At 40.3% G+C, this 18263-nt stretch overlaps 1 protein-coding gene across 1 annotated transcript in view; it reads right to left on the bottom strand.

Annotated features, from left to right (window-relative positions):
* Positions 1–8908: 8908 nt before the first annotated feature.
* Positions 8909–18263, bottom strand: part of UBE2D3 (ubiquitin conjugating enzyme E2 D3) — a 29374-nt gene continuing 20019 nt past the window's right edge. The window contains exons 2-7 of the mRNA XM_039540234.1: positions 17968–18031; positions 17838–17869; positions 14040–14117; positions 13561–13666; positions 12019–12112; positions 8909–10213 (exon numbers count right to left, since the gene is read on the bottom strand). Coding sequence (XP_039396168.1) covers positions 10168–10213; positions 12019–12112; positions 13561–13666; positions 14040–14117; positions 17838–17869; positions 17968–18031 — 420 coding nt within the window. The 3' untranslated portion in view covers positions 8909–10167. The remainder of the gene's footprint in view (positions 10214–12018; positions 12113–13560; positions 13667–14039; positions 14118–17837; positions 17870–17967; positions 18032–18263) is intronic.

The raw sequence follows: 18263 nt of genomic DNA, 5'->3' as shown, positions 1-18263 counted from the left end.
GATGTGTCAATTTAAATAGTCTTATTGCACAGATAAGCACACCATGTTATGTTTATCCTACAATCCTCAAGTGCCAGGGTTGCCACAGGAGCAGTAAATTTTCATCTTGGACTTCCTCATGGAGTTGTAAAAACCAAGTTATGGTGAAGGTTCAACAAGGCCTCTGGAAAGAAGCAGAGTGTCTTATGTTCACTCTTTCCTCTCCCCAAGTACCAGTAAAAGCTTTGGTATTTAGATACAAAATGATCTAGAAGACAGTGGGGAAAAAGGTAAACTTGAAGTTTTTCCAAAGACAGTTATAGCAACTTTTGCATTTATACCTGATTTTAAGTATTTATAGGAGTTAAGGAAAATAATTAGTACTGGCACTGCCGTGACTCACTCAAAACTATTACAATTCAATTGTTTATCACATGGAGCCCTTTGATGGTAGTTTATAAGATTCTTCCAGTGACTTTTATTGAGTTATTTAGGGACACAATACAAGGTAGAAGGACCTCCAGCTTAACTAATTTTAATACTCAAAAGCCCAGCAGATGGAGTAGTAGGTCATTAATATAAACTCCCAAAAACTGTGTCATATTAGAGAAAGGAATATGACATTGCAAAAAAAGCAAATAATGAGTATACACTGTAGAAGCTTTTCAATCGGCCATTTTCACTTTTTGACAATAATAGTTACTTCACCTTAAAGGGTGAGTAGCTTCCAAAGTGAGATAGCTGAGTGGGATTTTCAGGACTGTGTTGGCAGTTAGGTAAACAGTAGAGCCTGAAAATCCCAGCCTTAAGGTTTGTTTTGTACAGAGGATCATTTTGGCTAAAGCTGATTTATATAAAATTTCGCACTTGCCTTTCTCAGAAGACTTAATCAGCATTCACAACTCACTGAAGTCAAAGAAGTTCAGAAGTTTTGAAAATAGTGCCCAAATTACTTGCCTAAAACGACAAAATCGGTGGGTACAAACAGAACAAGTTCTGAGTCCAAAATCCACTCTGTTAAGACAATCTTCATGCAGGAGCATATGGAAGCTTTCAGCCTGCTTGGGATTATGACAAATTATCTCAAACACACTGTAAACATGCACCACCAAAACACTTTTGTGGCAATCATAACAAAAGAATGATAGATTTTTCAGGTTTGAAGGTTTATATTGAAAGTGAAAATATTCAGCAGAGCACTGAACCCTCCATTGTCAATATCTTTTTAGACTTATGAAAGGAATCTTGTTTTTTGGTATACTTTTTGCTTGTGTATTAGCAGTAAAGAATTTGTACTTTAGGAGTGAACTGGCTGTAGATTGTGACTCATTACATTCTCATGCTAAATTTATATAATGCATTTACTATCGCTTGAAACACTGGTCTTAGGTGATTTTTTCTTTATGTAAAGATGCAATCAAAGTGGGGGGGGGGCTGAAGCTCCCTTAAGAAATTCTCAGATAACCTTATCACAGCAAAAAATCTTAATTTGCGCTCCAATCTCCACCAGTTTCCCTTAGCTGTCATTCACTGTATTAGACATACTTGCAGATAAAGTTTCTCTTTTGAACCACTTACCATATCCAATGGCTCAATGGAATCAAGTCTTTCAGCTATCTGTGGTCTTAAGAAAAGTACCAGATTGGATCCACTGTGATTAATAATTGCCAATGTTGGCAATTGAGTGGGAATAGCAGCGAACATGAGGAGATTTCTAGCTTTGGATGTTCTAACATTAAAAGGGGTAGATAGTATCTGAATTAAGACTTTTTCCTGATTACATAAAGACTAGGACATTTTAAAACATGTTTCTAATCACCAGAAGGTTAAAAAAAAAGGATCCTCTAACTTACCTCTCTAGGCCCTGGTCTACACTACAAGTTTAGGTCAAATTTAGATCGATTTAACCCTGCAACTGTCCACACGAAGCCATATTTGTTGACTTAAAGGGCTCTTAAAATCAATTTCTGTACTCCTCCCCGGCTAGGTGATTAGTGCTGAAATCGATCTTGCTGGGTCGAATTTGGGGTAGTGTGGACGCAATTAGACGGTATTGGCCTCTGGGAGCTATCCCAGAGTGCTCCATTGTGACTGCTTTAGACAGCACTCTCAACTCAGATGCACTGGCCAGGTAGACAGGAAAAGCCCCGCGAACTTTTGAATGTAATTTCCTGTTTGGCCAGCGTAGTGAGCTGATCAGCACAGGTGACTAGGGAGTTCCAGAATCGCAAAAGAGCTCCAGCATGGACCGAACGGGAGGCACAGGATCTGATCACTGTATGGGGAGAGGAATCCGTGCTATCAGAACTCCGTTCCAAAAGACGAAATGCCCAAATGTTTGAAAAAAAAAATCTCCAAGGGCATGAAGGACAGAGACTATAAAAGGCACCCACAGCAACGCCATGTGAAACTTAAGGAGCTCAGGCAAGCCTACCAAAGAACCAGAGAGGCAAACGGCAGCTCTGGGTCAAAGCCCTAGACATGCCACTTCTATGATGAGCTGCATGCCATTCTAGGGGGTGCCTGTACAACTACCCCACCCCTGTGCATGAATTCCATCAAGGATTCTCACGCAACAGGGATGTGGATTTTGGGGACGAGGAAGATGATGTTATAGATAGTGCACAGCAAGCAAGTGGAGAAACCCTTTTCCCCGACAGCCAGGAACTGTTTATAACCCTGGAGCCAGTACCCTCCCAATCCATCTAAGGCAGGCTCCCAGACCTTGAAGGTGGAGAAGGGACCTCTGGTGAGTGTACCTTTGTAAATATGATACATGGTTTAAAAGCAAGCATGTTTAATGGTTAATTTGCCCTGAAGACTTGGGATGCATTCACAGCCAGTACAGCAACTGGAAAAAATCTGTTAATGTGTATGGGGAATGAGCAGAAATCCTCTCTCTCTGTGTTATCCTCAGGAGAGTGATATCATTCATTGTCACCTGGTTGAAATAGGGGAATTTTAGTAAGGGGACATTCAGAGGTGGCCGTTCCTGCTGGGCTGTTTGCCTGTGGCTGAACAGAAATCATCCCCGCTGTTAGCCATGCGGTGGGGGGAGGGGTGAAGCGATCATCCCAGAGAATTGGGTGTGTGTGAGGGGTTCAGTTGGGTTTGTGCTGCATGTTAACCCCAAAACCCCTCCTTTTAAATGGCCAACCCAACGGGTGCTTGGTATGGGAAATGAGGGCGCTGCTGTTTGAAACTATTCCCACATGTTATGAAGGTTAAAGAAGCCAAAAGACCACAGCTTACCAAGTCTACCTGCAAGCTGAATTCTGTTGCCTGCCGGCCCTGTGTGTGTGATCTCTCACACCAAACTGGCAGGCCCTCACTATAAGAGGCAAAATGCGACCTTGTAAAGAAAGCACACATGCTATGTAATGTTATCAGCTTGGTTCACTGTGAAAGTCTATCCATTGTTCTCTAAAATGTCTTTTTAAATACTACTCTCCCTTTTTGTCTCCCGCAGCTGCAAATGTTTCAACGCTCGCCCTATCCTCTCCGTCCCAGAGGCTAGCAAAGATTAGAAGGCACAAAAATAAACGCACTCGCGATGAAATGTTCTGAGCTCATGCGGTGCTCCCACACTGAACGAGCCCAGCAGAATGCATGGAGGCAGACAATGTCAGAGTGCAGGAAAGCACTAAATGAATGCAAGGACAGGAGGCAGGAACAAGATGATAGGTGGCGTCAGCGTGATGAGAGGAGGCAGGAAGCAATGCTGAGGCTACTGGAGGATCAAACTGATATGCTCCAGCGTATGGTTGAGGTGCAGGAAAAGCAGCAGGAGCACAGACCACCGCTGCAGCCCCTGTGTAACCAACTGCCCTCCTCCTCAAGTTCCATAGCCTCTCACCCAGATGCCCAAGAACACGGTAGGGGGGCCTCCAGGCACCCAACCACTCCACCCCAGAGGATTGCCCAAGCAACAGAAAGCTGGCATTCAATAAGTTTTTAAGTTCAGTGTGGTCTTGTCCTTCCCTCCTCTCCCACCCCACCCGGTGCTTCCCTCCTTCCCCACCCCTCCTAGGCTACCTTGGCAGTTATTAATTCATCACACAAATGGGTGGCTAAGAATGCATGAATTTGAAACAACTTTATTGACTCTGCAAGTGGTGATCGAAGGGGGGAGGGGAGGGTGGTTAGCTTACAGGGAAGTAGAGTGAACCAAAGGGGGGGGGGGGGCACATCAAGGAGAAACAAACAGAACTTTCACACCATAGCCTGGCCAGTCATGAAACTGGTTTTCAAAGCTTTTCTGATGCGCAGCATGCCCTGCTGTGCTCTTCTAATCACCCTGGTGTCTGGCTGCATGCAATCAGCAGCCAGGCGATTTGTCTCAACCTCCCACCCATCCATAAACTTCTCCCCTTACTCTCACAGATATTGTGGAGCACACAGCAAGCAGTAATAACGATGGGCATATTGGTTTCGCTGAGGCCTAACCAAGTCAATAAACTGCGCCAGTGTGCTTTTAAACATCCAAATGCACATTCTACCACCTTTCTGCCTTGCTCAGCCTAAAGTTGAACAGCTCCTGACTGCCTGCGTACGGCTTCATGAGCCATGGCATTAAGGGATAGGCTGAGTCCCCAAGGATAACTATAGGCATTTCAACATCCCCAACTGTTATTTTCTGGTCCGTAAAGTAAGTCCCTTGCTGCAGCCGTTCACACAGACCAGAGTTCCTAAAGCTGCAAGCATCATGTACCTTTCCCAGCCATCCCACATTGATGTTGGTGAAACATCCCTTGTGATCCACCAGTGCTTGCAGCACCACTGAAAAGTACCCCTTGAGGTTTATGTACTGGCTGCCTTGGTACTCCGGTCCCAAGATAGGGATATGGGTTCCATCTATCGACCCACCACAGTTTGGGAAATGTGCAGGTCAGAGTGGATGGCTTTGCTGCAATGGGATTCCCCGAGTCACTACCCTTGATAGCAGCAGCTCAGTGATCACGTTGGCTACTTGGATCACAGCAGCCCCCCACAGTAGATTTGCCCACTCCAAATTGATTCCCGACCGACCGGTAGCTGTCTGGCATTGCAAGCTTCCAGAGAGCTATCTCCACTCGCTTGTGAACTGTGAGGACTGCTCTCATCTTGGTATTCTTGCGCTTCAGGGCAGGGGAAAGCAAGTCACAAAGTTCCATGAAAGTGCCCTTATGCATGCAAAAGTTTCGCAGCCACCGGGAATCATCCCAGAACTGCAACACTACGGGGTCCCACCAATCTGTGCTTGTTTCCCAGACCCAGAATCCGCGTTCCATTGCATGAACCTGCCCCATTACCACCATTATGTCCAAATTGCCAGGGCCCATGCTTTGAGACGTCTGCGTCCATGTCCTCAACACTCTCGTCACTGCGCTGCCGTCGCCTCCTCGCCTGCTTTTGAAGTTTCTGGTGCTGCATATACTGCACGATAATGCACATGGTGTTTACAGTGCTCATAACTGCCACGGTGATCTGAGCGGGCTCCATGCTTGCCGTGGTATGGTGTCTGCAGGAGAGCAGAGTGGCAACAGAAGCAGTCATTCAATGACGACAGTTTGCAGTCCTACTGCACTGTCTGCTGCCAGCAGCACCCAGGACACAACAGCAGCAGCTGAGCGGGCTGCATGCTTGCCATGGTATGACGTCTGAACGGAAAAAAGGCACGAAACGATTGTCTGCTGTTGCTCACGGAGGGAGGGGCGACTGACAACATGGCTTACAGGGTTGGCTTACAGGGAATTAAAATCAAAGGGAATGGGTTTGCATCAAGGAGAAACACACAACTGTCACACTGAAGTCTGGCCTGTCATGAAACTGGTTTTCAAAGCCTCTGATGCACAGCGCGCCTTGCTGTGCTCTTCTAATCACAAACAGCCGAGTCAGCAAACAGCACCAGCAAGCTTTTAAATGTCCGAAAGCACATTCTAACACCATTCTGCACTTGCTCAGCCTATAGTTGAACTGCTCTTTACTACTGTCCAGGTTTCATGAGCCATGGGAACAAGGGGTAGGTGCAACTGTGCGGTGCTGCCAGCTGGGAGAGCAGCCTGAGGCAGAAGCCTTCAGCTCACATGACATTCCAGGCAAGACAATCTCCATGAGACAAAACTTAAGACGAGAATGACCTGGAGTCACTCCCATTTATGTCCAGGCGCCACTCACTGAGGTCGCCCAGGAGCACCCATATCTGCCCAGGCACCCCGACCGACCTCACTGAGGTCGGCCAAGAGCACCCAGGAGACGATGACAATGGCAAGCAGTTGTATTGCATTGTCTGCTGCCGCAAAGGCAAGGAGCTGCTGCTGTGTAGCAATGTAGTACCGCATCTGCCAGCAGCACTCAGGAGACGTACGGTGACAGCAAGCTGAGTGGGCTCCATGCTTGCCGTGGTACGTCGTCTCCACGGGTAACCCAGGTAAAAAAGGTGAGAAACGATTGTTTGCCATTGCTTTCGCGAGGGGGGGGGAGGGGGAAGCTGATAGGTACCCAAAACCACCCGCAACGTTTTTGCCCCATCAGGCACTGGGAGCTCAACTCAGAATTCCAATGGGCAACGGAGACTGCGGGATAGCTACCCACAGTGCAACACTCCAAAAGTCGACTCTAGCCTCAGTACTGTGGATGCAATCCACCGACTTAATGTGCTTACAGGGGACACACAATCAACTGTATAAAATCAACTTCTATAAAATTGACAATTTTGTAGTGTAGACATACCCTAGATTTTTCAACTTCCCTTGTTTCCTGACAAGCTTTTAAAGACTAAAAGCCTAAGTTATTCTCCACTTGTCTTTTGCTTCTCATATTCAAAGTAACTGACATCAAAAACACCTTTGATAATGATACAGGTTTAGAAGATTTGGGACATTTGACTAATATTTGTTTAGGGCCTAATCTAAACCCCACTGAAAGGTGCATGCCCTTTAAAGATTATTTATGCTTATCAAGCAAGTTACTGTATGAGTTTAACACTAAAATTGACTTGTCAATTTCTTCCTTCAAGCTGTCATAACACTGAAAATTCTGACCTGTACTGATTTGATATTTTCTGTTATGCCATGACGACATAATGGATTAATTGGCAGCTGTATCAGAGAAAAGTAATTTAGAATATTTAAGTCTTAAAGTCCTAGTTTTTCCTATTCAATTTAAGCCTCTGAATTGTAAAGTAGCTTCAGAACATAGGAGCTACTTCCATTATTATATGCACCATCCTTGACTTAAATCTTAGAGCTGGCTGGGAAACAATTTAATTTCTGCAAAAAACTGAGGTTCTGGAAAAAAGCTTCATCCCAATAGACAAAAGCCTAACTCTCTCCATAAAACTTTTGAGAATTGAAATTCCATAATATTTAGTCTTAGAAACACCACAAAATGTTCCTGCTATGAGAATGTTTCAGTATTTCCAGAACAAAAAAAAAATGCTCCCTGGCTCTCATGGAGAAGTTGCCAAGGAGCTAGGCCGGCAAACTGGCAGGGTTACATCCTAAATTTAGTTGAAGTTGACATCTTCCCATGGAAATGCACTGTAAATTCACACTATGCACACAGTTCAGGCAGCACTGTCTGGCACATCCCATGAGTGGGAATACACTGAACACCTGAAATTTTCAATTTCAGCAAACTGACATTGACCAACAGAAAACATCAGAAAACTTCTGATTGGCTAAAATATAGATCCTATCTTGATTTTGCACAATGCTTCCTCACTCTAACATACCTAATCCAGCTTCAATTTGTAGGTGCCTTTGCAGGTGAATTACTCAGGTAGATTGAGGACCAAGTTTTTTTTTTTTTTTTCTCCTGTGGCAGGTAAGAGAGTGACCTCACTATCTCAACTGGATTCTACTTCTCTTCCTAATCAGGTCACTTCATAGTCTTCTGGCTTGATTTTCTGCTCAAGTTAGATGGTACTGCTCTTACAGCAAGCAAGCGTTTGCTGAACCTCAAATTTAGAAAGATGCATAATCTATTAATTGTAACAAACTAATCTGACCTGCATAACACAAGCTACAAACTTCACCCATTAATTCCTGCAACAAGCCCATAACTTGTTTGAAGAGGGGTACATTGTACCTGGGAGAGGGGGTAGTAAATATATCAAATGGACACTCAAGCAATAAAGACATCTGTCTGAGCAACATCTGTTTCGCAAACATTATGTGAGAGGTAAGACAATGTGCTCAATCTTAAATTGCAATGCTCAGCTAACATTAAGTTTAATTGCATCTTTAAAAATTCACCTGATCCCAAAAGAACTGACAGATACACCCTGTAGAAACGGAAAAGAACGCCACAAGAATCCGGTTACTGAACTAGTAATAGGAATGACACCTTTGCCTAGTATTCCAGAAAGCAGAGTTAAGAAAACTAGATGGTATTTGAAATTACAATTGCACCTCTATTTTAAAACCAGAACAAATCCATGTACCAAACTACATATTCAAATATTTTATAAAAAAGTTAAGGTTTAACATTTATTTTACATCTAACTTTCCATATCCATGTGGAGACAAGGAATTAGAATGCACATGAACTATAAGCAGTGCAAAAAGTGGTGCCAGAGAGAAGTCACAGATGCACAAACTGATAGCATAGGACCAGGAAAAAAAAAAGAAAGCTATGAACAGTAAGAATGGAGACAAAAAATAAGGAAATCCATGAGGAAAATGCCAGGAAAGAAAAGAGCAGGATTAATAATGCCCTTGTTGCAGAGAAAAGAAACTAATGGCACAAGACAGTGTTTCTTGTCAGATAAAAAAATCCAATAGCAATGACTCTTTATTCATTCACGTTTAGTCACCTGAAATAAATGTCTATTGTATTAAAATATTCATTAATGTAAATGGCAGCATGGCAGAACAAGTCCTTTTCAATGAATAACAAACATCCCACATAGTAAAGTCACTTCAACACAGCCTCATGACAACTCCCACATCAAAACAGTACTTTATTTTGCAGTTTTTGCCCCATTATTACTCCCACATTAAGATCTTTCAGCTATCGTGTATACAAGATGAAGAAAAGCTTCTCAGTCAGCAAACAGGGTGCATCTGGAAATGCCTCCACAATACACCACTTCAGATCTGCTGGGTCCCAAGTCCATCCTTGAACTCTGGGCTCCCAGTACCAAGTATAGCACACTAAGGCTACACTACTAGGTTAGCTTATTAATTCTGCATACATCAGGCTGATCAATGTGTCAACCTGCAACAGACCAAGTATTATAACTGAAAATGGCAAAAGATTCACTCTATTGAACTTTACATCATTATTTGATGTCAAACAATGAGGCAAATCCCAACAGTATATACAAAAACCAGCTTTGCTTTTACAAAAGATTGTTTCCCATATTGATTAATCCAGGCAGCTAACTCATTGGTTTATGCAACTTTATTGAAGAAAATAAATCAGTTATTAGCAGAGCTATTAGTTGATCACTCATCCATTGACAACTTGCTTCATTTATTCAGTGCTATATTAAACAGTGTTCTGGAAGACAGATTAACTAATAGCTCCAAGCCTCCTAACAAATTTTAAATGAATTACAAAAATGTTCTGAGACCCTATTTTGGAATACAAGGGATGTTTGACTTCCAAATTTTCACTCTCTGTAGAACAAGAACTGGTCATTCTTTTATTGACATGCATAAGATACATCACATTTTCTGTTCTGATGCTATAGATTCTGTACCAATTCTTCAGCCACGTCAGTTATGAGCATAAGCATATAATAAAACCTCAAATCTCTAACACTGGAAGGTTTAAAACAGGATGGATGTTGCTACTGCAATGTTACTTCCTTTGATGTGAGAAAATTGAACATCCATCTCCCCTCCCCTCAGGTGATATCTTCAGTATCTGTTAGAGCAGTGAGGAATGGTTTTAGTCTCATAACCAAGTTAGAATGAAGACATTGGCCACATAATACACATGCTCCTTTTAAAAAAAAATTCTGAATGTTGGGCAATTGTTCTTGTGTAACTACTTTATAGATTCTAAAAGCAGTTATTGTCCAAAGCTGGAAAAACTAAAGTCTTCTCAGATGAGCATGTGCATGAATGGAAGGAGGTAAACAAAAAAATAAAAAGATGAGGTCTGATAGGGAGCAGCCGGATAAGAAAATCAAAAAAGGAACAGTAATTTAAAGTTTATTCCAGCTATAATGCAGGTTATTCTGACTTTAAGGTATCATCACATGGCATACTTCTGAGTCCATTCCCGAGATATTCTGTTGTATCTGTGAATAAAGGAGGACACACATTAAACAGGTCCAGTTAAAGCACAAAGTGATATTTAATATACTACTTTTAGAAGAAAGTTTTCAGTAATTTCTTACTGAAGAAATTCACTGCTGCTGCTTCTTTCAACTGGCTGTTCCAGTTCTTTCTATACTTTCACATGTGATCTTTTACTGAAGAAAAAGAAGTCTTACTAGAACGTCTTCAAGAAACTTAGAACAAAAGCCTACATTTTGAGACTATTTGAAACGCACTTAGATTGCATAGAAGATAAGTAAGTTGCTAGAAGCATGTTATGAAAGATTATTGCATTGGGGGGGGAGTAAAAAGGGGTGAAAATTAAAAGTTCACTTTTTTGATAGATATATTAGGTTGTTTGGAGCCTGATTTTAGAACCAAGTCTAAAGAATACTGCATGCTATGATTAGAGATGATATATTGAACCCTACAGTCAATTATGTTATTGGTGGATTTTCAGTTATGTCCTGACAATTTCCTTTTCAGTTGGAGAATGATGACCCATTTTTCATACCAGCATTCTGCCCAGGCACAGAGGTTTTAACTGAAAAATAATGACAATGAATTCCAGCCAGTGTTTCTTTTAGAAAAGGTTATTAAAATAGGCCATGAACTTTTTGTACAACACACTAATCTACAGGAATTGGGCGGATACAATTAGTTTCTTAACAGCATGCTTGTCAGTATTAAGTTAGAAATTAACTATACAAGCATAAAGTAAAAAAACCCCAAATAACCAAAAACAGTACTTATCCCTTTTTTAGGGCATTCAATTTTGCCTGTACACACAGAGTCTGAATTTGGACCACCTAGATTTTTATTTATACATGGTGGTTTGACTAAACAGACCAGTTCCCTCCACCCCCAGTCTCTACAAAATTTGGTTAAATACTTACCTGGACAAAGGTACAAGATATCTCAGAACCTCAACAATTAAGAAAAATCTGTTTCTTACTACCACTATGTTTGTTTTGCCATGCAAGAATATTATCTATTTGTGAGATATAGTAATTGGCAAATACATTTCACACTAATCACAGATCAAGCTGTTAAATATTCAGGTTCAATAACTGATAAATCCATTATCTTTGTTAGTTAATCCAGTGTCTTAAAGCATGCAGCACTCAAGTGCTGACCGTCTCCATTTTGTTAAATGCACCGTCAAGTGCAAATATTCTTACCCTACAGCATAGCGTATTTCTCTGTCCACTCTCTTGCTAACCTATTGTACCTAATTGGACAAGTATATTTAATATTAATATACAAACTTCAACAGCTATTTCACTGAGTTCTATCTATCTGAGTACAACTGTAAAAACCATGTTTGAGACAAAACAGTTTCTACGCAGATAGAAGATAAAGCCTTTATCCAATGGGAAGCGTCAAAATGGAAAAAGTATGCAGTTATCAAAAGAAGGCACTAGAGTATTTACAAGGGTAATTTCTCTCCTCAAACTTTAGAGGCTTTATATGAACTGATACTATTTCAGAGTCTCACATGAGACTGCTTAGAGTAAACCAATAAATTTAGATAAACTTTCAAATACAAATCGCTACAACATTAGTGAAACACCTCCCTGCAGCTTCAAAGATAGCACACATTTCTTCATAGTTGCATGTTTCCATAACCAAAAAAATACCAATTACTTCTTCCTATGCCACAAATTCAGTCTAAGATGGAGAGATCACAAGTAACTCATTCATTCCCTACCATTGTTTTTTTAACACAAGAAGAGTATGTTTCACAGTATATTAGTAAATTATCCTTATATAATTCTGTACTTACTTGTCTCTGTCTGTTTTATAGATACGTGCAATCTCTGGCACTAGGGGGTCATCTGGATTTGGATCACATAACAGTGAACAAATGGATAAGAGAACTGCAAAATAACCGAAAAGATTGCTCAACAGTCAAATCTGAACAAAGATCTCAACTAAATACAATGGAAATACAGATATTTGCTTTGTTAGGACAACCTCAGTATGCTATAAAGAAAAGATTCATTAGTCTTCTGTTTGATGCATGCTGAGTAAGTTTAGAGGCAAATTACATAGCCCAACTCTAAATGTGTGGCTCACAGTCATTAAAATATATTTATAAAGGTGTTTAACTAACCCCCTCCTCCCCCTTTTGTTTGTCCCTGAGCTCCTCTGACTCTAGCAGCTCCCACTGTCCTACAAATATACACAGAGAAAGGTAACGCTGTCCAACTATAACGTTACAGAGTGGCAATCTACTGAGCCATGTTATATAGCTGGTCAGCTCTTTCACAGCTAGAAGTCTCTGATAAACAGATTAGAATCAGATGGGATTTCTTCTCTGCAACAGTAATAATACAGTAATATTCTAGGCTAATCAAACTAGATACATACTGATAAGATAAAAGGAAACACTCAAGACTACTATGGAGAAATACTGTTTGAAGCAACTTATTTTTTACATTCTTCATTTCCCATCAGTGGTTTTTAAAAAACTGTGTAAAATTCAGAAGCAAGCAAGCTGGGGGTATATAGTGTCAACACAACATGCAGACCCAAGCTTGGTTCTTGCTCCGTGAATAGGCAGGAATCATTAGTCCTGTGGATAAAGAAACCCTTTGCTTATTCTGACTAGTGCAACTGATCCCAGGGAGGGGGGGAGGAAGAGAGAGAATCTACCAAACCAAAAAAGGGAAGTGAGCTCTGGTGAGCTTTTCTTGAAGTCAATTAGTTTCAAGAGTTGAATTCATTAGATTTAATGAGAATATTCACATTTACAGGAAATGGAAGTGAAAAAACCATAAAGCAATACTGATCACAATCTAAAATATGATTACTAAATTCATATATGGAAATTAGTACTCCATGCTAGCAGCTAGCAATTAACTGCAAAGCATTAGACTAATCACAATCTAAAACTGGAAGTTTATGAGCACAGATGCACCAAGTTACAATTTTAGACTGACCTACTTAAACGAATGCAAAAGGTTGTGTAGACTCTTATTTTGGTTTAAAACCAGGTTAATTTCAGATTATCTTCATTTAGGAATAGGTTAAAACTGAAATAAACCACTCTAATAGAAGTGTCCATCCATACAGGGATTCAGCTGCACTGGTTCATGTTGGTGAGTAGAAAAAGATTTAGCAATAGCTAAAGTAAAACTGCACACACTTTTTTTTTTAAATAAAAGGTGAAATAAATACGCATACAACAATGTAATCATTACCACATATGCAAGATGCCCTTCTCAGGCTAAAGTATAATGGGAGATTAATGGAATGCCAAGAAAAACTAAGCAAAAAAATTACAGTATCAAAAGGAAGATGGAAATTGTAATGTTTTCTTCACCTTTAGAAATAGTTAAAGCAGGAGACCACTGTGATCTTAGAATATCGAGACAAATGCTGCCATTACTGTTAATATTTGGATGATAGATTCTTGTTGTAAATGCAACCTATAACAAAAAATAGATAAGTATTTGTTTCACATATGCTAAATAGCGTAATTAAGAGTTACACATAAGCACAGATAAGGTGCACCAGATTTACTGAAATATGTGTTGTGGCTCCTGAACACCAAACATTTGAATCAGATACTCAGCACTTACATGCTACTTTTCCTCACCACTGTACAAACATGAGTTATCAACACTTTATATAGTTAAGTATCATCTCCACTTGTCTGGCAGTGAAGAAGTTAAAATGATTTGTCAAGACAAAAAAGCCCAAGTGAAGCAGGGCTGCTATTAGAATTCAGATGTTCCCGATTTCCATTCCTATGCTCGGTTCATTAAAAAGCATTAGTCTCACCAAGAAAAGACTACTTGCCTTAGGTGGTTTGAAAGGGTAGTCTGTAGGAAAGTGAATTGTCAAGAAGAATACGCCGCCTTGATACGGACTGTCATTCTGTCGAAGAAACATGTCCACTGTAATTATACGCCTGAATTAACTTTTGCAAGAAGATACACTACTCAATTATCAAGGCAAATCATTCACTTAAACACAAATAAGATGTTTAATCCACAATGTAAGCACTGAATTTTGATGACACCTGGGCTTAATATTGGGGAAAAAAGAGATAACTGACTGCAGCAATTGGTCACTGGCAATGAATTTCCTCCTAAAAACAATTGTATTAGTCAGTGTCACATGCAGGCCAGATCTGGTTCTGACAGCTTCTTCCACCCTGCAGTTCCCTCTGCAATTTCAGATGTATCCAAACTGCAGCAGCTCAGAGAGTCAGGAGAAAGCTGGAATGAGAGGAGCTTAGGAGGGAGTAAGTGCCTGACTAGCCACAAGCAACTGATCCCTACTCCCCCTGCCCTTGTAGCAGTTTTTTGTAGGCCAGTGGCAGTCCTTTCCAGTGTTCTGCACATTCTGTCCCTGTCATCATCACTACTTAGCTTTCCAGTCCTTTCTCACCACATGCCTGGATCCCTGCCTCTGGGTTACACATAACCAGGTTCCTGAAAATGTATTGCCTTTTCCCTGCTCAGGGAAAAGGCAATCATAATGATAACCTCAAGGGGGGGGAAATTCTCAGGTTCAAGTGGTGGTGGAATTACCACCCAAAGTACGGCAACAGAGAATACTCTCAAAAGGTGGAGATTGAGCCAGTGACTTGTCATTTGGGAGGTTGGGGGGGGGGGGGGAGGGAGGAAGGAGAGAAGCACATACAAAAGAGGAAGTTTTAGAAAAAAGTATAAGCTTTATTAAAAAGTCTTTAAGTGCAATATTTAACTTTGCTGGCTAAAGAAGCACATTCCGCGATAGGCAAATTTTGTAGTTCTTTCTTATTGCTTTTTTTTTTTTAAGCCACACACACACCCCCACCCACCCCTCAGGACTGAGCAAAAAAGGGTAATTTGATCCTTGTCACAATGGGTTTCACATACTTGGTCTACAGGAATACTGGAAGATGGCTTTATTCTGTTGATCTTTTTTTATGTGTTATATCCTTTAAGGCCAATCTCTTGTTTATATACAGACTAGCTACATCCTATTCCTTTAGTTTATAAATCCTTTAATATCTGCAAATGAAGCAATGTAGTAAAAAGCCAAGAGATAAGTCAAGGGGCAAAAATGTAATGCTAGAGTTGACACTTCAATGAGACAGCCTTGGCAGAGATTAAGAGCATCATGTAGCAGTCACTGAAAAACTGTTATATTGGCAAATGAGAAGTTCAAGAACTACTTCAACCCTTTTACTGTATACATGCTGAAGGCAAGTCTTAGTAGTTATTAATGTGAAGTCACAGAACTGGTTAGAACAAGTGTAGAAAAGAACTATGAAAGCTTCCTAATATGTCTCTGACAATGAGAACTCAATCCTTACTATTAGACTTCTGTGTCAGTAGTGGATCTCAGATGTGGAATATGTTAAGTCATCTATCTGGACTACCAACGCCTACCCTGTCATTAAGGTATGAGGCCTACAACACTAGTGGACCACTAACCACTAAGCTATTATCCTAAAGCTAGGATAATTCTAGCTAAAATTCTGCTCTAAAGTATGTGCTCATGCTATTCCAAAGGGCATAACTAATAAAAGCCTCTTGCCTGATAGCATAAAGATTAAGTGAGAAAAGAGGAGAAACACTGAATGAGCAGGAAGAGGTAGAAAAGAAAATATTTCTGAATTTGAAGTCCAACTATACTTTTAGTGTTCTGTGACCATGCAGAGTCAATCATGTAAGTATTACTCAATGACATACAATGGAGATCATTCCATACTTTTGGAAGTTTACTTCAAGTATTAATATAGCTATTAAGCAAACATTCTGGTCTCTCTGGAGTGCATACTTCGTTGCATACAAAGGGATAACAAGCTATAAGAACAAATCCAGCATTTGAACTTTGAACTGAAGATAAAAGGATTCTTCAGTTTGACACCCAAAAGAAGCTCTGCACTAACTGGTATCAACAGAATATCTAAACCACATTTGGACATATGTGTAAGCTCAAAGTAGTACATTAACACCGATCTGATAATTAAGTTCTACTCTCACATGACTAAGGCCTAATCGACACTTAATTCAGGTCAATATAGCTATGTCTCACAAACACACACACGTGACAAATCCACACCCTGGAGCCCCATAGCTATGCCAACCTAACCCTTGCTGTACACCCAGCTAGGCTGATAGAAGATGCTTCCATAGACCTAGCTGCTGTCACTCAGGTAAGTGAAGTTCCTACAGTGACAGAAAAATTCCTTCTGCCACTGTAGTCTGCACCTATAACCCAGGGTTACAACAGCATAACTATGACACCTTAGCTATGCCACCACAGAAGCTGGAATTTAGACATGGCCTAAAAGTGTCACTGAAGGGGTTCCATGTTTATTGGCACTTGATTCAGTTTGCTCAGATTTTTAAATTTTGAATGAACTGCCAGCCCTGACAGAGCCTGGAATCTGAAAATGACCTAGTACCTTCTCATACCCCATTAACAGTGACACTGCACATGAAACAAGCCTTCAGTTACATACATGCAACCCCATTAGCCTTCAGTGAGGTTGTACAGGTGTAACCAAGACCTGATTTTGACCTGCAGAATCTTATTGCTCATTATGCATAACAGAGAGAATCTAATCCAATGTTCAGATCCCAGGCTGAGTATGCACACCTGGCAATCACATCACTCCATCTGTAAACTAAGCAAGTCTGGAGTTGTTCTAGATATGGAACCTTAATATCTTTTTAAAAAAAATCTCTTTTTAGAGGAGAAATGCACATTAATATAATTCTCTTCATTATACAAAAAGCTGTTTTCAGATCCCAAATACAAAACATGCACCAGTGTACTATTTTTACTGAAGGGAGAACTTTGTTATAAAGGTATCTAGCCACAGCTTCCTGGAAGACTACTTAAGGTATTTTTTTTTTAAACAGCTTTAATCCAAATATGCATGTTTTTAAAAAAACTTGATAAAGTTATGTTTGGCCATTTGATATGCTTTAGTGTTTCAGTGTCGTTTCCTAGACGCTTCAACTACTTGGTTAACTGAAGTACTAAGAAGTCTAACTTGTAATGCTCTTAATCCTTAATAAGGGCAAGGGGCTTTAGACCTTCTTCCTAGTCACGTTATACAAATCACATTCAAATTTAAAAAAATGCATAATAAGCATGCACAGCATATTTTCCTCCTGTATGCACTCAGAACACTTTGCACTTCAGAAAAACTTTTCTATTTTTACAGAAATGCTTGAAACCATGGTAAGCTCCACCAGTCCAAACCTCAATTTTCCTCATCTACATGAAGGGTTTGCACCAGGGCAGCTATATCGATAACTGAAATTCAGCATGCAGACAAGGCCCATGGGGGATCATAACTACAGAAACTCTTTGGCATACAAACATTCTACATGACAAAATGACAACACCTTGCATTGCTATGCAGGACATTTTAATTCAGGTACATGTCATATTATGGAAGTGACACGCCAACAATGAGGAATCTGCATAACTCAAAACTCACTTCCCTCCTCCCCACTATGTTCTCAAACTGGCATTTTTGAGAATGTCTAAATTAAAAAAGACTGGAGAAATCTGAAGACAATTCTTATTCAACAAGAACTATGATTTCAAGTTAGTATTAACATTCATGGTAGTCAGAATACTTACAGGTCCCATAATTGTGGCTTGCCAATGGAACACTAAAACGGAAAAAGTCAGTGTTAGTGTTATTACTTAGACACTATATACTTTTTGAATTAAAATGAAAAACATTACATTAAAATTTAATACTACTTACTATCATCTCCAACTGGACCTGCAGAACACTGTGCTGGAGGGTCACGGGCTAAGTCACTAAGTTCCTAAATAGAAAACATTGTGTTCAGAGAGAGTGAGTGAAGTGCCTTAGCCACTGTCCAACTGGATGTACAGAAAATCCTTACATTGTTTTTCCTGGATAAAGAGAATGATTTGGCAAACCTATCAACAGGAGCAGTTGTGGTTGGTATTAGCAATGTTTTCACTAAAGAGTAACAAGACCTGCTAGCCCTGGCAATTTAAGTAAGTTAGTAAATTGAGCGCTGATACTTGGAA

This window comes from Mauremys reevesii, linkage group 5, assembly GCF_016161935.1.
Source record: "Mauremys reevesii isolate NIE-2019 linkage group 5, ASM1616193v1, whole genome shotgun sequence".
Taxonomy (NCBI): Eukaryota; Metazoa; Chordata; order Testudines; family Geoemydidae; genus Mauremys; species Mauremys reevesii.
Note: the sequence above shows the minus strand (reverse complement) of the source record. Positions and strands in the feature narration are given on the sequence as shown.